The 21,224-nt window shown below is 36.2% G+C and overlaps 1 protein-coding gene across 1 annotated transcript in view; it reads right to left on the reverse strand.

Moving 5' to 3' along the window:
• The window catches only part of JAK2 (Janus kinase 2), a 43,502-nt gene extending 38,799 nt beyond the window's left edge, over positions 1-4,703 (reverse strand). Inside the window, exon 1 of the mRNA XM_062513689.1 lies at positions 4,469-4,703. Within this exon, the coding sequence (XP_062369673.1) occupies positions 4,469-4,688 (220 nt within the window). The 5' untranslated portion in view covers positions 4,689-4,703. The remainder of the gene's footprint in view (positions 1-4,468) is intronic.
• Between the last annotated feature and the right edge of the window lie 16,521 nt (positions 4,704-21,224).

Raw genomic sequence — 21,224 nt, forward strand, 5'->3', positions numbered from 1 at the left:
AGTAACTGAAAGATTGGCTGCAATTCTTAATGTTGCAAATTTATGGCGCAATGTGACATATTTGATCCATCCAAGTTTTGAGAATTTTTTTATCGAGTTAAAAAGAAACCTACCCCATGTAACTAAACATGGTTCTCATTTGATGTGTAAAGTGGGATGAACTATACTATACTACATGCCAGTTGTCCATAAAGCTGTAACTTAGCAGTTTTAAGGCTAAGTGGTGTCTGTATACCAAACAATTTCAGATCAATTACAATGTAATGTACATGAGAATCCCTAGCCTGTTCCATGATTCTTCCCAGTTGCTAAACACCATTCAGGGCAATGCTGAATATTTACTATATAGCTAGTGAGATCTACCTGATCTCTCTAACACATTTACCCAAACATACCCATCCTGTGTATGCTTACTGAACAACATTTCGAAACTATATTTTTAAATTCAAATGCTAAGTTGCTGCATTTGACCAAATACATTATAGACACCACAATCCCCATACCACCCCACCTCTCAAAAAAAAAAAAAAAACAAACAGGTATTTCAAGATTGTTTCAAACTTTAACACTTAAGACATGACTGTAGTACACCTCCTACAAGTCAGAAATATTTATACTAAGCCCTTCCCCACTGCTGTCTTCCTTTGTATGAAAAGTAAACTGTGCACTCTTCCATCCCTCATACCTTAGCATTTATAGTTCTGAATGCTGACTTGCACCATTCACTGGGAATATTTAAAGACACTGAGATCATGCACGTTTTTCAAGAAAGGGAGTTCCACTATTTTATCCCTTCCCCTTTAGAACTATTTTCTTTGCTACACTATGCTTAACAATAATAAAACAGAGCAAATCCCTTTATTAAACAGAGTCTTGAAATTGTCCACAAAAATCTGACAAAAGGAAAGAGGCCAGAAACTTCTCTTCTTGTGTATTTCTTACCACTAATACTAACTGCAGGGCCTTTACAAGGGGTGATAACTGCAATACTTAAATGTTTTCTCTAGAAACAATGAAAATAAAAAAAACTGGCGCAGGGAATAAAAGTCTCCTGCTGAAGCCTAGACATGCCAACAGTATCAAAAGCATGAACATGTTTTCTTCATTTTTCAATGAAGAAATGTTCTTTTCAACACAAGTAAAATCATAAAAGCCATTCACAACAGGTACTGAAAAGCCTGCCCTGGATTTTTGCACTGCATTAACCATGCTATCAGCTCAACACGTGAGAAATTAGGAGAGCAGATAGTGACTCAGACAGAATTAATCAGAAAATTCTCTGCTTTACTTCTCCAGCAAAAGCAATCAAACAAATTTTCTGGACTATTACAATGAAATTATCTCTTTACAATTTTTTAGTTATTACATAAGGCTAAAGAAAGGAGCCTTGCTGTAAAAAACAGTCAAGTAACATCACAAAAGACTACAACACAGCATAAGTTTATACTTCTGAAGAAGTTTTGAACTTCTGTTTCAAGACTAAAAAAAACCAGATTCTTCTTTTTCTCATTATGATTTTAGAGCTTCACATCCAGACACTAATTTTTTCAGTTTTTTCCTCTATGTCTGCCTTTGTTGGCACTAGAAACCTTTTCTCCCATACAGTGTATTTTTATAAGGCAATGTCCCTCTTCTAAGTAAAAATAAAAGGAAGTGTAAATCACAAAGAGCCACGACACCATGTGAAAGCCATGCAGTCTGCAATAGAAATACTGTCATATGAAACTCTCAATTCAAGCATCTATGTCATTAAACAACAAAATATGAAAGCAATTAGTTGAATGATTTAAAACTAGTTTAAAAATCTCAACTTTTCTACATTAAAAAGTCTAACATACATTAGTTCTCACACAAGTCAAAGTAAACTATTTAAAACTTAGGTAGCCTTGCATATACTAGATAGAAATTTGCTTGCCTTTTTTGACATAAAAATAGTATCTTGCATTCATCATTTATAAGAGCTGGAGGCTTACCAAACCCTTAACAGCACATTCAATGTCACTATTCTGTCAACAAAATGCTTTCTCAATAGTCAATCAAAGCTTATATTTCTTTTCTGGGAAAAACAGAATTGCCCAGAGTTCTGATTAATTCATTCCCCAGCTATCGGGGAAGAGCATGGGGTTGCATGTCCTGGGTGGATTTTCAGGAAAGGCTATCATCTAAAGGAAGACAAACAAAGAGAAATCCCACAACACCACCACCTCACAAAAACAAACAAACAAACAAACAAATAAACACACACACACACACACACACAACCTCCTCCCTGCCTGCCCCCAAAACCAAACAAAACCACCAAAAAGAAAAAAAAAGAAAAAAACAAAACAAAACAAACAAACAAAACCAAAACAAACAAAACAAACAAACCAACAAACAAAACCACAAAAACAAAAACACCCCCAACCCTCAGTGAACAGTTATACTCAATGAGAACTCTGAGCCGTGTCTGAACCCTGAGTCTTGTAAATTCTGGAAATTTAGCATGTTAGGGAAAATCTGCTTAGAATTCCCTTGTTAGCAGCATGGACTCTCTTCTGAAGCACAGAAGCAAAGAAGTACTACAAATCATCACATTATGCAATACAGTCTCTCCCTTGAAAAGATTTAATTGGCTGCAAATGCTGCCACTGCTTGTCACAGTAAATGCTTTGAAATACTGTTTTTACTTAGTTATAATTAAAAATTCTCTGCCATTTTATGGTTTTCCAAGAGAGACAAATATTTTTCAAGGGTAGTACCATGGAAATTCCAACATATTTGCAATTCAGATGAGTGAGAATTAAGATGAAGATACACCTAACACAAAGATTCTGCAAATTCTGTAATGTTTTCTCCAATATATTTCACTTCCACCATCAGTTAGTTCTTCTAATACCACTTTCCTCCTCAGGCTATATCTAAGAGCAATACCTTTTCTTCAGTTTGGTGTGGCATTTCTAATATTTTGCTTGGCAATTACTAGCTAACATGCAAGAACTGAATCATGACTGACTCATCAATTTAAATTTAATTTCAAGACACCTTATTTGTTTTTTAATTTCTATTTGGAAAATGTGATAGTCACTTTTATGCACAGTTTTCCTTATAAAAAATACAAACTCACAAAAAAAGGTTATATTTATTATATTTTTCCCAGACCAATAAACTGTTTTAAAATAAAGTTACAAAAACAAAAAAGGCTGAGCTTTCACATGTATGTATCAAATGGCAGAATAATACTTAGACAGACTAATATTTTTATAGCCAATACATGCCAGGTATAATAGATCTAATGTCAAGTTAGCAGCAACTGGAAAATCTTCAACTATTTGAACTGTTTGAAAGGTACATAACAAGACTCTCCCTGACTGCTGATGTTTGCCTAGATCCAGTTGTGCTTGCCCCCAAGAGCAGTCATACTTGGATGTAATCAGCTCTGATACCAAAAGATCTATCAGTTGTTCAGATCACAGAGTTCATTAACAATTACCAATTTTGTTCTATTTCAGTCTTGCTTATCACCCAAATCACTCCCTTCTTGATGAAGTATTCTGACTCATAGCTTACTCCTGAAAGATGAGTCTTGCCAACATAAACATTATTTGACTGTATAGAGATGTATTCTGCTATGCAACTACAAAATACTCTCAGGAAAAAAAAAAAGAAATTCAAAAAATAAGAAGCAATGCCTCATGATTTAAGAACTGATAGTTGTTATGAAAGAAAAAAAAAAAAGAACAAAAAGATACTCACTTTCATACCCAGAGATTACAAGAATTAATTTGTTTTATTAAAAAATTCAGTGTACTTTTGCAAAGAAAGAAAGAAAGAAGAATGCATGCCCAAAATGCATGCTTGAATTATTTTAATACAGATTTCAGATTCAGATTTCAGCCCTGGTACATGCTAGACTCAGGGTAAATGCAACAATTCAAAGGCATTCTGAGTTATCGATGTAGTATTTATTTATTTAAAATATACAATGCTATTGACACATTTTATTTCCTAAACTATTACGAAGAGCATTAACCACACACACACACAAGCATTCATGTTATATCTAGTAGAACAGTTTCCTTCTGCAAAGCAATTAAGCATATATAATATACAACTTATGCACAACTTTCAGGACTAATCTGTTTTGCAGGGCTGCATCAGGAAGTAATTCAAGCAATTCACAGCTCTTGCTATGATTTACCTATTCAAACTGTATCTCAACTCAATGAAAAAAGACTTTCAGTTATAGGATGGTGGATGGTATACCCTTAAATTATTTGAAAAAATATGGCAGCCACCCAATTTAGCCTCATAACCATTCCAACAGGAACAGTTTTACAGTCTGGTGCTAATTACTTCTGAATGAACAGAGAAATTAGCATTTTAGCCCAAATGCTACCATTTTGATGAGCTTTGGATTGTTAAAATCCTTCTTGTATAAAGCTGGATTTCACTGGTTTGTTAGATGAACTGTTTGGTATATACTTACCACAGGCTTTACAGGCAACAGCACAAATATCTTCTGCAACATATTCTCCAGCTGAAAATTGAAGGTAATCTCCTTCTGTCTTCCCAGGAGAATGATAAAGGTACACTTGAAGCAATGGTTCTGTCTGCTTGGGTGCACTGCTATTCCCACGGATGTCACCATTCTGGTGGAGAGTAGAAGTTGTTGCACTCTCCATATTTGTCATTGTAAGACAAGCCATAGTTTGTTTTGGTTCTGTTCAGAGCATCTGCCTGAAAGAAATATAAGAAATACTTCTTGACTAATTGTACTTGGTTTTCTTTGCAATATTTGGATTTAGTGACAGTACTGTTCTGACTCTGAAAAAAAACATTAAAACTTGAAGACAAGAGAACAGCTTAGGTGGTTTATGAAAAGCTAAATTTCTCTTTTATCAGCTACATAGCCCTAGAGGAAAAGTAACTGAGTGTATTACAGGAAAAACAAAATATCAACTGGAAGTCCAGCTAGAGGATTATCACTTTTCACTGGATTTTAGACAGCATGTGCTCACTTGCCACATGCTGATTAAACCTGAAAGCCAAAAGAATTGCTTTAATAAGATCTGTACAAGCAATTTTACTCCCAGTTTAAACTCAGAAGACAAAATAACTAGTTGGATCACAAACTAACACTGATTAAGAGAAGGATAGAAACAGCACCTTGAAGCTGAGTTTTCATTGTAAGCAGACATTTTAAAAAACAAGTGCTAACTGAGATGAGAATCTAGCAGACTTGGCTTGTACCTAGGAATGGGAGATCTTCCAATACCACATTCTTTCAGAAAAAATAATTTAATCTGCTCTAAAAGGGTCCTCGCTGATAAATGTAATCAAAGAAAAGACTACTAATGCAATAATGAAAATGAAGACTATAATAAACAACCAGAGATATACCTGATAATGAAAAATAGATTTAAAAATGTGAGATTAGACAGCATATTCCAAAAGCTTGTTGAAGAATATCTTTGCCACTCTGTGACTGCATCATAATTTTAATCTGTATAATTCATGCTCAAGACAAAAACTTAGATCACAGTCTAAAAGCTTGCTTTTATTAGAAATCATTCCAAGCAGCTACCACCTGGAATTCTGCATTTCATATTATGAAAATGCAGAATAGGTCTAAACAAGACAATTATAAAGATTGATTTTTTTTAGAATCAATGGTTTGGGCCACAATAAGGTAGCCTAGATATCTCCTCTTTGAGCTGACCAACCCCAACTCTCTCAGTCCTTCCTCATGGAAGAGGCACTCTAGCACTCTGATGGCTTTTGTGGCCCTTCTCTGGACTCACTCCTACTGTACTAGGGGCCCCAGAGCTGGACACAGGACTCCAAGTGCAGTCTCACAAAAGCACAGCAGAAGAGGTGGAGAATCACACCACTTGACCTGCTCGCAATGCTTCTTTTTACATGATGAAATTGGTTTTCTGGGGTGCAAGTGCACATTGCCAGCTCACATCTCATTTTTTATCTACCAGGATCCCCAAGTCCTCATTCATAGGGCTGCTCTCAAGTCCATCCATCCTCCAGCCAATACTGGATATTGTGCTAACCGAGATGCAAGACCAGGTGCACCTGGCCTTGTTGAACTTCATGAGTTTCCAATGGACTCACTTCTCAAGTTTGTCAAGTTGGCGCTGGATGGTGTCCCTTCCCTCAATCCCTTCAGCTGCACTAGTCAGCTTGATGTCATTCCAAAACTCATTAAGGATCTGCATGCTGCTGCTGAAGATATCGAATGGTTAATAATGACATTGTTCTTGAAAATGTTAAATTTTTAAGTTAAAAATATGTTTATTGTTTTGCACAGGCATATGGGTGTTACATTCTTAATGCATTATTTTCAACAGCTTTTGTTTGTATTGAACTATGTTGCTTTATCATAAAAGAGCTGTTTGGAACATGCTTTGGGTTGGGTTTTTTTTAAATTTTCTGTTCCTAACAGCAATTACTTAAGAAAGGATGAGTGTACAAATAGTCATTAATGTGAGCTAAAGATGATGTATGCTATGAAAATCATAACAGTCATATCAGCAAGGAAAAAAAGGCTGAACATATTAAATAAGGAAAACATTAACTTAATGAGTTATGAGATGACAAAAACATTCAATTACATAAACAAGAGGGTAAAACCTGTGTTACCATTTCACTAATTCTGGACGAAAGAGAAAAGAAAAACAATACCATCACCATGTGAAAAATGTACCCTTTTACTTCCCAAACTAAGCAACACGAAGAATCAGTGTATCATAGATATATAAATATGAATGTCTAGATGCAAATGTCATTCATCCTATTCCTTAGGCCCTTATGTAGGGGATATATGGGCTCCCTATGCCTCATTTACAGAGCCAGCCACTTTTAACTGAGAAGATAGGTGCTTTTAACTCCAAAGGTAGTACAGGTAACAAGTACATGTTTAACTAAGGAGAAAAAACATCCCTCTTAACAAGGAATTATTGGTTTTTAGAAGAAAATAACTACCACATGACTAGAACATTATACTTAAGAGATTTCTTACTATTTCCATCAATATTATGCAAAACATAATGTTGATGCTCTACAACTTGCTTCTATAAAACATTCACTGCTTCAGCTCACAGCTTTAATCTCCACATGGGGCTGCCTTTAATTACTACAGTAGTTTTCACAAAATATTCCAATATTAACCCTCTGTTTATTCAAACCTTTACCTGAACTGACAGATCTTTCCATCTTGGTCACTTGGCTTTATATCTATTCAATACTGAATGGAAATATTCAGAAGTGTACAAAACACATGTGCTTGTGCCTGGCTCTCCTTCATAAAGCCTGTGTATTTACAACATATTTGTCCTTTCAAAAAAACTCCTATCATTCCCTCTTTGTTTCTGTATTAAAAAAATTAATAAACCAAGAAGGGAACCTTCCTTAATTACACCTAAGAATGCGCAATAGTAAAATGCAGTAAAAAATGCAAAGTAAACACTGTAACAGAGTACTCTATTTGTTGCACTAATTTCAAAGGTTCCATATGACAATGTGAAAAAAATGTCAAGAGATACTATTTGTAAAATTGTGTCGTGCCTTCAAATTAAATGGCTTTCAAGTTTCAAGTTTATCTTTAATGTCAAAGTAGAGAAAAAACACGTGAAACCAAGAAATATTCCTATAAAATTTTCTTCACTGAAAATAGAAAAAATTTTCTTGACCTCTGTCTTACACATGTAACTAAAGCAGTTATATGGACAGAGCCTCACATGCAAAGTAATTTTAACACAAGGTTACCACTTGCTGGTGCTGTGAAAAACAACAACAAAAAAATGCTTTCATCTGTTTTTATTAGCAGACAAGTCTCCAATTGGACATATTTGGCTTTCCCTGCTTTGTTTCATTCAGAGTCCACTACACTACCATAACAGAAACGCTAAACATGGCAAAAAAATTAGCTGCTGTTGATCTACTATATTTAAAACATGACCTATTCTTCTGATGGAGTTAAGCATTTTGAGACTTAATATACTGGGAGTCAATAGTGTAGCTGTTTGCAGAACACACTGAGTATAATTTTCTGGGGTTATACAGATTTGTTATCGTACCGTAATTCACAATAATTTCTGTGCTTCTGTAAAGAATGTAAGTAATTCTCACAGCTGTATGAAAGGGTTTAAAATATTCAGAATGCAACTTTTGTATGTAAGTTATTCGGTGCCACAAAAGTATTTGTTTGAACAAAAAAAACCCAAACCTATACCAAACACATCTTAGAGTGGATGTCTGACATAATGAAGATTCAATGAAAAAATGGCCTAACCAATTATCTAAGTAATAAGTAGGAATAGATAACAAAGTCTGAGATATAAGGATGATGTTTTGGAGATGAAAACTTCTAGCTGTAAGAGATGTGACTCTAGTAAGGATGAACAGATTATTTGATTCAATAGAATTATTTTATGTTTATTATTTTATGTTTATATTTAATATTTAAGCAATATTTAAGTCATGGCCTCTAAAAGATAATATTAATCATTCCATACATAGCTCTAACCACAATCACCAGCACCTACAACAGAACATGTCTACATACAATTCTCTGTTGACTTTTGTACTGGCAACGCACCTGACAATTATTTTCACCAACCACACTGGGCTGCAGTAATTTATATGGTTCTCTTTTAGATTGCCATCAAGAAACTGGTTCATGAGATCAAAAACCATGGCTTATGGAAGACATTTCACTAAAACAAGGATGACATACAAAATTCTCATGATTTAATAATATGCAGCATTCAGAACATTTGAAGATTGTTTTTCAATATATTGGGGTTTTTTGGGGGGACAGGGAGAATTTGAGGCAATAGGTGGCTGTTGAAGGGAAGCCTTCTGAGCCAGGGTCTTTTGCCATACCACTTGGAATTTACAAATTCAAAGGTTTAAAAATGAGAGCATCCTCTAACTACAGATAAATCCCCAACAGTTAATTACCTTTTTATCACTTGAGCAATCGCTCTACTAAACTTGGGAGTGATGAAGCCCTTTAAATAAGCATGTCACAAGCCATCCACTTACTGCAGGAATCCACAGAAAGTCAGACAAAGCAGGTACACAGGCAGAGGTGGAACATAATGTATCTGCATTAAAAGTACAATATTAAAAAAAAAAGTTAATGGCTGTGAATAGTACATAAGGCATGATTATTGAAGAAATCAAATCTAGCATTTAGATATAGTTAAAGTGATCAACTCCTGTCTTATTTGCTCAAATTGCTGTCATCTTCACCAAGAACATATTTAATTTAGGCTTTTTAAAATACAAAATAAAAAGAAAAAATAAGCCACATTTTTGGTACTGACATTGCTTCTCAGTTCTAGCAAGAAAGTGGTGTAAAAGCCAGATACCTGACCTCACACATAATCACCAGGTGTTTTTTGCACACAACATGTTTTTCTTTTCTGTGAATACAGCATCAGTTTAAGAAAACTACTGATGGCATTACATGGAGAAAATAGAAATGAGAAAGGGAAAGTAATCAAAAAAGAGACATGGTATGTTCACTTCATATAGCCATAATCCCTTTAGCCACAGTTACTGCCAACATCCCCTCATTTCAATTCATGTGGAAGTTAACATCAACTGTCTTGTAGCAGGAAGGGCAAGGGCACACCCACCCTTTGCTCTCTTTGCACAACACTTTTGCGGTTGCAGGAAATTATTTGAAAGCGCTTAAGCACAACAGCAGCTTCCTGCAGCAGTGAAAAAATATATACATTCCCTTTGTGACCCTCCTAACACAGGAAGAGCCTGACAGAGAACCAAAAATTAATTTTAAAACTGAACAAAGGTGGGGGAAATACAATGAAAGTTCAAAGGGAGCAGAATTCACAACGGAGAACTCTTCAAGTTTTATGCTGGATGAGTCTTCAGATGGGTATCTCCCTGAACAGGAGCAAAGACTTCAACAGAGCTTCCTCAGTGCTATGTGCTGTGTTGACTGAGTCTGTCATGAATACCACACTCTGCCCCTTCTTCCCTCCCCATAAAAGAACCCATCTCAGGGAGCAGTAATTTCAGCCTCTTTCCCCACAGAAGTCAGACTGATGGGAATGATTAGCATTTCTCCTCTTGCAATACTATCTTTGGAGACAGATAGTTTTGCCTTGCTTGGACAGCTGTGTTACTTTGTATGCACCTCCTCCAAGCGCTTCAGATCATTCCAGGATCTGATCTGAAGGCCAGTACAGTCAGTGCAAGTTTTCCAGACCTGTGATGCAGTGCCAGAAGGAGGGAGGAAGGGCTGTCTGGGGGAGAGCTGTCTATCTCTGACCGACTGCACACACACTCCATACACACTAAGATCTGAGAGCACAACCTTCACACAAAGCAAAGAACAAACACCTGTTCATGCATGTTTCAGATCAAGGAGCATTGTGGGTATTCTAATTTATTTTCTATTTTAGAAGTGCTGTTTCATGCTCAGAAGTGCCTAGCATTCGTAATTCCCAGCCAGGTTCCTGACTTTAAGCAAAACGGCATGAAGATTTATCTATGTTTAACTAGGTAGTTTTCCCACAAATCCAGCATAAAAAGGATTGCAACATTTTGAACAGCCTCAGTAACACTGCAGCTTGCATTTCACAGGCAAAAAAACCCAATAAAGCAGCCTAATAAAAAGTCTATTCTTCACATGACAAATAAAAATGATTGCTTGCTTATGAAAGAGCAGCTTACACCTGTGAATAAGAAGCCTGGAAGCTCAAGATATGAAAACCTCCAAGCTGAACAGGCTCATGTGACATATTTCTGTCTTTCTCCCTCACCCTTTTTTTAAGGGAGAGTCAAGTACTTTTTCTTCAGCACACATTTACTGACATACCCATTTGCAAGATTCTGCATCAAGGCCTTATAAAACTATTCAGTTCACACACTTTCAGAGTAAATCTCATCTGGTTCAACTTACTCTTTTAGAAGCAGGGCTGCTATACCAATTTCACAGTGCATTATCTTGTCAGTGACCTAGCTCCCCTATTTCCTCCTTCCTTCTATTTTTTCAAGTCTACACCATCTTACATTTCTGGTAGCTTCAAGGATTTAAATACCCAATTACAAAACAAACTTCAGAGTCTAATGTACCTTAGTCAAAATAAATGAGTCCATCATCTTCAAGTTGCCACTGTCTTCAAAGAACTCAATACAGCATTTGTTATTTCATCAAGCCTTCAGAACTGTTATAAATAGCCTCAAAGAATTAGTGTTGTGCCTGTGTCACCAGCTACTCAGTCTACCAGTGAAAGAAGAAAGATTAAATGGAATTTTTATCAACAAGCAAGGCCTTGAAGACATAGGCTGCCTCCCAGCAACTCAATATGTTTATTGACAGTAAGCCAAAGATCACAGCAATGTGCACACTTTCCATCTGCTTATATACACATCTTTCAAGGAACTTGAATGAACATCAATAATGAAAGCCTTCCCAAGTAATGGTGGGTAGGTGGTGTAGCAGGATTCTCTGCCTGGAATGGAGTAAACCAACTTGAACAATGTCCATTATCTGTAATGAACTAAAAGGGGGTGTCATGATACTTTTGGTGTTGAATTATGCTCATCAACATCATCAACACCAAAGTTAAACACCCTGATAGTGAGGTGAATATGTGGCAGATATAGTAAAATATCCTTATCTAAAAATGCTAAGGTGATACAGTTGGTCTGGATATGACTGGCAGTCAATCATTTTATACCCTGAAAGTCCAGTTCCACTTTCAGATAGGTTCTTCTAATATGTCCCTTCTTGGAGAGTATGTGTGGAGATTTATCCCTTGGGTGAGGACGATCTACTCCTCCAGGTTAAGTGAAGCAGATTCACCCACAATTGGTAATATGGGTAACATCAGTCTCTACTTAATAATTTTTAGTGAGTTTCTTTGCTAGCTTTAATGGAATTGCTTTAATATAATTGCTTTGACATAGTACACACTATACTATCCTACTTTTACTTTCTATATTAGGTAGTAAATAATTCTGATAAAGATCTTTATGTCTAATAATGTATTATAATAAATAATTCATTTTTATATAAATATATCTGGTTTGCCTCCCTTAATCCTCTGGGACAAAGCTGTATAAAGGTTCAATCCCGACCCTATAATTTCTTATATCCAAAACTATTAGTTTGGCACAAAGATTGGATCCAGCCACACCAGACTCCTCTTTGAGAAGGTATTTAGAAGGCAAGGGGGGCCCTTCTGCACCTCCTGACTCAATGGGAGTTTTCTAATAAACTTTGTCTCAAAGTCTCACTCTGCCTGTGACAGGGGATTAAAATTGAAGCAAAGTATCATTAAAAGTGCTAACAAATCTTACATTAGTCAGCAGTAACAGAACATCACAAGGTTCTAAAGGGTATCATTTTTCTAATATGCTCTGCCTATTGTTGCCCTGCCATGAGGTAAAGCCACTCAAGGAAACAACTGCTCCGACAAGAAAAAAGCCCAAAAAGTTAAGTAACTCCAAAGGATTTTTCCTGTTTCATCAGCTGTATACTAATAGCACAAAAAAATCTTTAATACACCAAAATTCGAATGCAGGTGGTAACAACAAAATACATAAGCAAGGTGATAGATTAACATATCAATGACAAAACATGATAAAAAGAAAAAAAAGTAAAAGGCAGAGAAGCAAAGTTAATATTTGCTTTCAGTTTTCACTTAGAAAACCACTACCAGTTTCCACAATTCAGTTCATGAACTTTTGCGTAAGGAAAGAGTAATAGTCCTGGCCTGATCTGCTCACATGACACACAGGAACTAAGTAGCTGGAATGTGTTAATGTGACAATTATCACCGTTACATTCTGATTAGAAATTTTAAAATTTTGATTTCTAAGTTCTTCACAACAGAATGAATTAAATATTGTGCTTATTGCAGAAGAAAACTACCTGGGGCTACTGTCAGAAACACCACACTCAAGTAGAAACCTCAACACCATAGTAACCTGCCAAGTAGGTGAGTTACCAGAGAAGTAATCAAATCAAAGACCTGCCCAGAAGCAACAGCTCTATTTAGTTTCCATTAGAACTTTGGAAAAAGTTGGTCCATATCTGCAAAACATTTCACCATGGTGATAAATTACAGCAAAAGCCTATTTCATCAGAAAATATCCAAACAATTCAAACAGTTGCCCAATCCTTTGGCACAGATTATGTCCCAAGACAATGGCATCTGAGAGTCCTTTGTCCATTCAGAGGTATCATTATCTGCACATCTTTATATACATAGAAGACATAGGAAAAGTAACGATAATGGGTCAGGAAGACCTTTTGCATGAAGCATGTGAAAAATATCATCAATTTACCTTCATTCCCTAACATATCTCCCAAATTCTTTTGAAGTGATGCAATAAAAGATGACAACACCAAAATTAGGACTAAGCGATATTTTCACAAGTACACCACTTCATACTAGATTTTTTTTTAATGTTAACTGTACTGAAACCTGAGTACTATTTAATAGCTCAGATCATGGAACAGAAGCTACTTACTAGAGCACAGTTTTTCCTGACTTGATTCTTTGATTTCTTTCAGAAGGTCATTAAATAGGAATTGCCAATGCTCCTATGTACATGGAAAAAATTAACTCAAAAAGCAGGACTACTTGCAACTGGGCTCATTCTGCCCAGTTGGCTTTTAGTTACAAAAGAATAGTGAACTACTGTTCTACAGTGAACAATCAAAGCACCAGTTTCTACATAGGAAAAACTACCAATGCATTATGAAGAATTCAGGAAATGATTAAAAAAAGGTTCAATGAAAAAATAACATTTTAATGTTTAAAAAATATTCCAACAAACCACCAAAACAGAAATAAAAAGTATTTTTCTATTAAAAGGCATTTTTGTTAAAAATACTGCCTTGCAGAAAAACCCTTTAACAACCTCTAGAGAATATGTAAGACAGTTACAGCTACATCCACAAGTTAAAATAAATACTGGGAGTGCAAACAAAAGCAAAAATTACAATAACAGAGAAGCAGTCTGTGAAATTACTTTTCTTTCTGTAAATGTTGCAAGATTGAGACAGTCGGGAGATGATGCTGGAAGACAGTTTTGAAGAAAGATAGCTATTCCCTGCCAAATGCAATGCCTGCTGTCATAACTGAAGAGGGATTTGTGAAAACATGGACCAGCACTTGTTGCTGCAGTACTGCAGGGCCAAAGAACAGCACCAGCATTTTGCATGTTGCAAAACAGATGTTGGTTTACAGATGCTGTCAAGAACCATGCATGCTATGTTAAGCTATCAGAAGTCATACACATTTCACACTGCAGTCAGTGGCTGCTGAAGAGTGGTACAGCAGGCACCAGCTGTATCACAATGGAAAAGGTTTCAAACCAGTTAGTCTTCTCCCAGCCTTCTGTGGCAGGCAGGGATTTCCCAGGTACATTCTGTTTTTAGCAGCTTAACTGTGGAACAGAACAGAAAACAGCCAAGGCCCACCACTTGTAGTAGTCTGAAAGATGTCAGATCTTTGACAAAGTTCTTTATCCTCTCCCACTACAGATGCACCGTGGAGTTCTGAGTCTATAAAAAATATTATCTTTTAAGCAAATATCAATACAACAGTTAAATCAAGCAGAGAAATGACAAGGTTCTCTTCCTCACAGAAGAAAAAGAGTTTTTCACAGAAAACATTTCTGTGAGGAAAACCAGTCGTAACTCTTTCCAGTTGCCATTGGCTACTAGTATAAATTGTCCTGCTTGCATTTGTTCAGGAAGATTTTTCCAAGACCTGGATTTTAAAAAGTTAAACTCTTTTGGACTTTCTTCTGAATTCTGTCATCTCTATTTTCTTGCACTCTTATCTCACTTCCCCAGTCTGGCAACTTCCCTCCTCAGAGCTTAGTAGAACTACTGCCTCTACAGTAACTGTCATAAGTGTTTACACTATACACAGAGCTCAAGAAGGCTGAAGAGCCAGAATTTTCCTGAGAACCACGAGCAGAATATTATGTAGTAGGGGGAAAGGGGAGTGACATCACATGTCTCCTCTAGGCAAGTAGGAGGTAAACAGAAAGAGGAAGAGCTATTCTAAAAGGAAGAAGTGTCAAAACAGTGTTTAAAAACATGCCTTCACCTTCATAGTTTATTTTGTGGCTTTTCTCTTTCAACACAGAATGCCTTTAGTAACATAAGAGAGACAAAAGAAAAAAAGAGAGGAATGAATGATCCTGATTCCTGTCCACAAATTAGAACACCTTAAGAAAAAAAATCTGTTACTCAAGACTCAAAGACTATTTAATGCCATTTGCAGTCACTTAAGTGAGAAATAATTCAATGGAACAGTATCACTATGTCTCTTCATTCTATCATTCTAGGTGAAATGGTGCCTACAGTTTCAACTCCAGAATATCACAACTGAAATACTACTCTTTGACAAAGCTCTAAACGTCTACCTTTAAAGATTAAAAGTACACTTTTGCACTCTTCCATACACAATAAAGTACCACGGAGATTATAATAATTGTAACTCCAACCAGCTCTTCTGCCTGCAGAGAGAAAGCACACAAAGATGAACAATTTTTTCCACAATGTTTAGTTTGTAAGATGTCACTCCTGCTCTTCCCAACTTCATAGGTTATTTGGCTTCTTTTCTCTCCTAGTTTTCACCACCTGACCAAAGCAAAGGGTAAAGTGGACTCGGACAATAAAACTGTAATAACAGGCTGAGTGATAAAGCATGCGTTACCTTGATTCCTGTAACATTTTTTCTGATAAAAATATAGGGGAAAACAAATCTAGTAAATCTGAGACAGAGACATCAAAAATGTGAAAACATCAGGACGAAGGAACTATGCCAGCTACACTATCTGAACAGAATCTGGAAACATGTGCTTCAACAAATTAGCTATGCAGAAATAACTGTCAGCATGTAAACAGGATAACAGTTAAGTCAGAGTGAATCAGCAAACTCTTCCAAACAGCCAAGAGCAATATCTGTCAGTGTCTCCTCTGGACTCCCCAGAAATACTTTCTTCAGCCTATCCTGCTTTCTCAGCTTTTGTTAAGAAATTGCATATCAAAAGGTCAGACCTAATGCAAACTTCATTGTACAAATTTCCTCCACAAGGTGCAGGGGTTTCTAGGGGATTTTGCTGTCATTGCCCTCGTTCCTCATCGTCTTTGGAAAAGTGCCTAAAGTCTTGTAAAGGAAACCAAGCTAGCTCTTTACAATGACACATCAGTTACAGGAACTCAGGACATTAATATTATTTACAACCCTTCCTCAAAAAACACTCTTCCCCAAAAAAACAAGCAAGCAAACAAACAAGAAATCCCCCAAAGATCCCCCCCAAAAAATCCAACCAAAGGAAAAACAAACACAAACCCACAATACTTCCCTCCTGCCATCCAGCTTAGATCCAACACAGTTTCAACAAGGCTATGACTAGGTACTTTTACAAATCCTTAGAGAGTCAGGGCCTGGTCACATAATACGAGACAACAAAACACAATGAAGACAGTCTGAGACATACAAGAAACAACCTGAAATATTCAAGCAACTGCCACAGAAATATATGAAATAAAATTATTTCTGTAGAGTTTGATGAAATAGTAAGGTCAAGACTATGTAGTCAAATAATGATTCAGAGTTCAATTATTGTATCAATATATAAGTACATATACCAATATATAAATATTGCAATTTTATAGAGAGATTTATAATATATAAATATTGCACTTCTTGTTACTCCTCAGTAGGAGAGCTGAGGTATTTTTGCAAAAGAATACTTTATTTTTTAAAAATCCTATGCTAATGCTTCATATTGCTGAATAACTTATGACAGCAATGTTGATGTTTTATCTTTACAATTCAGGAAAATGTACTTGCTTGATAGTTTATTTAATGTTTCCTTAAACATCAATGGCCTGTAAGTTCTCCACTTGTTCCCTATCTGAAATAACAGACAGCTTTTGCAAAGATACTGCACTGCATGCTTTGCCAAGATCATGTTATCTCTATAAATGCAGATTGTCAGAAAAAAATGCAACCCAGAAAACCCAGGGCTCTGAAAGTAAACAAAGTTTTTTCATAAAATATACCACTAGCAGAGATTCTGCAAAAGTCTAATAGAAGTGACAAGAAGAAAGAAGCATTAAGACAAACAGATCTTCATAATGTAACATTTCAAACAGTCTCTGCTCTCTTGAACATTAAAAAAACCCACAAGAAACTGGTGCTTCCACAAACACTGCAGAAGAATCAAAATTATCATCATGTGTATCCAGTACTTACAAAATTCTGCTTTAAGCATGCTTAAGCATTTCAATTGTACACTTTTAAAGAGAAAGAAACTATTCCAAATTAAGATAAACTTAGAATTAGCTATATTCACACTGCCTTTCCCTCAAGTGCTGAAGCAAGAATGACACAAACCTTTCTTCATGATTTTATACATTATATCCTGATACACTAAGAAAATTGGAGAAGGCAAGAGCATACAAACTGTGCCCCCAGAGACTAAAAAGATGAAGCAGACTACTTGACAGACTCAAGAAATAAAAAACATAGTGGAAAAACAATGAACTGTTTAAATGGGATATGCAATAGCTTTAGAACTAATACCTATTTTAAAAAACATTTTTTCCCTCAGAAACAAGAGTGTCAAACTACTGAAAAAAACCTCAACAGTTAAGAAAGAATTAGATTCTGTATTTCCTGATTTTAAAACATGAAGAGTAGATGCACTGTTACAAAATAGGTTTTAGATAATCCTATGTTACTGAACTTGTTGAAGGCAGGAAGAAAGCCCAAATGTAACTGACTGGTCCATCATATAGAGATCAGATAGGAAGATACAGTGTTCTTTTCTGGATTTTAAAATGTGCTGTTACAGATTGTGTTATTATCAGTTCCTTTATGACAAGGCATTATAAAATATAGATAAAGCATTTACAGCACAACAGTATTTAATAACTGATAAGTTGTTTATAAGAAATGTTACATTGCAAAATTCCCACGGAACAATCATTTAACTCCTCCTAACATTCCTTCTTATGACAGAAAACTAGAAAAAAATCTGAAAACACTCAGGTCTCTCAGTACGTAAGTCAAACTCCAACACACATTTTGTCTCTGAGCCCTGAAATCCAGGGCTTTCACCAACATTTCCATGTCTAGCATTGTGGGAACTTACCCAAAAAGTTCTGCAGATATATGCACTCAGTAATGTGAACCAAGGCATCTCAGTTCTCCCTGGAAGTCCCCACTCTAACTCAGCAATCATACTATTCTAATCTTGTCTAAAAGTGTTATTTTCACACCTACTTGTGGGTAGGAAATTTGATTCTACCCAAGGTGATCTGTAAGAAATCTAAGATACTCCATTCTCTAAATTACAGAAGGACTTTTCCCTAGATCATCTCAGACTTAAAAGCCACTTCAGTATTTAGAGAACTTTTCAGCATATTCTGCATAGTTATTTGCAGCTTCACCTCAGCCCTGATGAAATAAGAATTTCATACCTCTCCCCAGGTTTTGGAACTAGCTCTTGCACAGAAGCACGGACTCCAGGAACCACTTCCCAAGGTAAAGCAGAATGTGACTAATGTGAAGTTGACAAAAGCAAGCTGTGACCATGATGCAATGAAAAATCCAGCTAGCCCCCTCCACCCCCCCCAAAAAAAAATGCTTGTAAAAGATACTGCTAACTCTTGACACTTTTTTTTTTCATGGAATGCAAATAACTAGATAAGATGGAGCTAAGTCTTGAATAAAAGTGCAACACATATTACAGCCAAGTTTCTTCATAATTTGCAAAGTATACTGAGTAAGAACTGTCTCCATCTGACCTAATTGCTCTAAGAGGTAAAATTTTGTACTTACATTTACAGGACAAATTGCTGAAGCCCCCTGAAATGAACTTCAAGTTAAAACCAACCATGGTCTCTCCTCTCTTTATGCATGCTTTGAGCTCCTAAGGATATTCCTAAACAAAGTACAAATCACTATAAATACTAGTAGTTCTAGGATTTGCTAAATATATATTCCAATTAGCAAACAAAAAAAAAAAGCCAACTAAAAATCCTAGGCAGGAATTAATTATGTCTGAGTAGACTACTTCTGACCAGGCATTCCAACATCTACAAACAGGCATCCCTCTCCCCTCTATGGCCCTTCAGTTTGCCACATCTACCAGTAAGCAGTCTTTTAAATACCTTTTTTTTTCCCCTAATTGATACTTAGAAAGTACTTTGATCATTAGTAGATGCAAGAAATAGTCCCCCCACATCTAGGCCCCACCTACATATAGCAATATTTGCCAATCTGCCAAATGGTAAGCAAATCAAGTTTCATGTCATTAAAGTAAATACGGTCACAGGGCATTACATCCTATGAGTAGGACACAGGAAAATATATATATATATATATATATATATATATATATATATATAAATCACAGCCAAATGAAAAAAGAAGTCAGAACAAGGCCTTAATTTTTTAGATCTCTGGCAGCATTCTTTAGTATCACATTTGGATAAAAACAAATCCCCACAATGTGGCTTTGCTACAGAAGAGAACACGCTTCTGTCAGTGTCACCAGAACCCTTTCCCTATTCTAGACAATCTCTACATATTTGAATAAGTCTATAACAATGCAAAATAACCCTAATATTTTCAGTTTCCACTGCAGTTCAATATTAGGGTGCTTTACATAAAACACTGTCACTTCTCTTACTTTCTGGATCTAATACAAGGGTCTAAATAATTTCCCTAGGCTCATCACACTGTGAACCACTGGTAGACCAGATATAAACAAAACTCCTTGTTTCATAAAATATTTAAGGGAAAAAATTTCATTGCAAAGAAAGTTTTGTCTCATCATTATTTTCATTTAAAGTAAATAGTTGAAAAGTATTCAAATTGATTGAACACTGCAAAAAAAAAAAATACATTTAAATTTCAACCTTTATTGTAACTCTTCCCATACAGTTTCTCAGGTTTTGTTTTTCAGTTTTAGTATCCAGAGAAAACCTCAGGGAGAGAAAAGAGAAACAAACTCTCATGAACACACAGAGTTCAACACAAAGGGCACAAATAAGGAAGAAACCAAATCATACCAAGGGAAAAAAATGCACTGAGGGAAAGACAGATGTAATATATCAACGTATTTTATACCTCTCAAAGAAACACAACACAGTGATTCTGCACTGTGTTTATTAATTCCATTCTCAATTACTCTTTAGAACTCAAAAAATATATATAATTAGGTAACAAATGTGACACTACTATGAACAATTCTATCAAAAGCTGTCATGTGTATTATTCAGTACCTCATAGGTGACCAAGACATTCCTCATGCCTACAACAGAAACAAAATTCTTAGTGAATGTGGTTCTGCTCCGGTCTAAATGCCATTACTATGTAGGACATAATGCCCTCTACATTATTTCAAGCTGTAAATAAAACAAGCTCATAAAAACATGCTCTTGTTATTCTTCCATCTGCACTCAGGAATGATAGGTTTTCATTTACCAGATGCTTCCCCTTTCCACCTCCCTGAAAACTGTTCATAGAAAAAGATCACCATTTAACACTTGGGCTAACTACAGGCACAAGCAGCATATATCACCATGACCATACCTTGGGTGGTGTGTAAGCTGGGATACATTCTGCCTGTCCCTTCAGACAGGCAGGCAGAATTGCAAGAAGGGTCTGGTGGCCTGACTTTGCCTGGAGGCCAGGTGCCCACTAAGCCACTCTACCTCTCCCCATTTCAGCCAGAGAGGCAAGAGAAAAGATGGAAAACATCTCGTGGGTTGAGATAAGGCAGTTTAGTAAAAGCAAAAGTGAAAGTTTGTGCACACATAAGCAAAGAGAAAAAAAATCCCTATTCTCCACTTCCATAACCAAACAATATTCAGCCACTTCCTAGGAAGCAGGGGTGCAGCACGTGTTGCAGATGCTCTGGAAGGCAAACACTGCAAATAACCAATGCTCTCCCTTCCTCCTCCTTCACTTAGCCTTTATATCTGAGCTGATGTCATATGGTATGGAATATTCCTTTGGTCAGTTTGGGTCAGCTGTCCTGGTTATGTTCTCTGCCAAGATTTTGCCCACGCCCAGGCTGCTGGTGGAGAGACAGCACTGATGCTGTGCAGAGCTGCTCAGCAGCAGCCAAAACACTGATGTGTCACCACCTTTGTAGGTACCAGTGCAAAGCACAGCACCATGAGGGAACCTGTGGGAAAATGAACTCCA

The sequence above is a fragment of the Cinclus cinclus genome, chromosome Z (assembly GCF_963662255.1).
Source record: "Cinclus cinclus chromosome Z, bCinCin1.1, whole genome shotgun sequence".
Taxonomy (NCBI): Eukaryota; Metazoa; Chordata; class Aves; order Passeriformes; family Cinclidae; genus Cinclus; species Cinclus cinclus.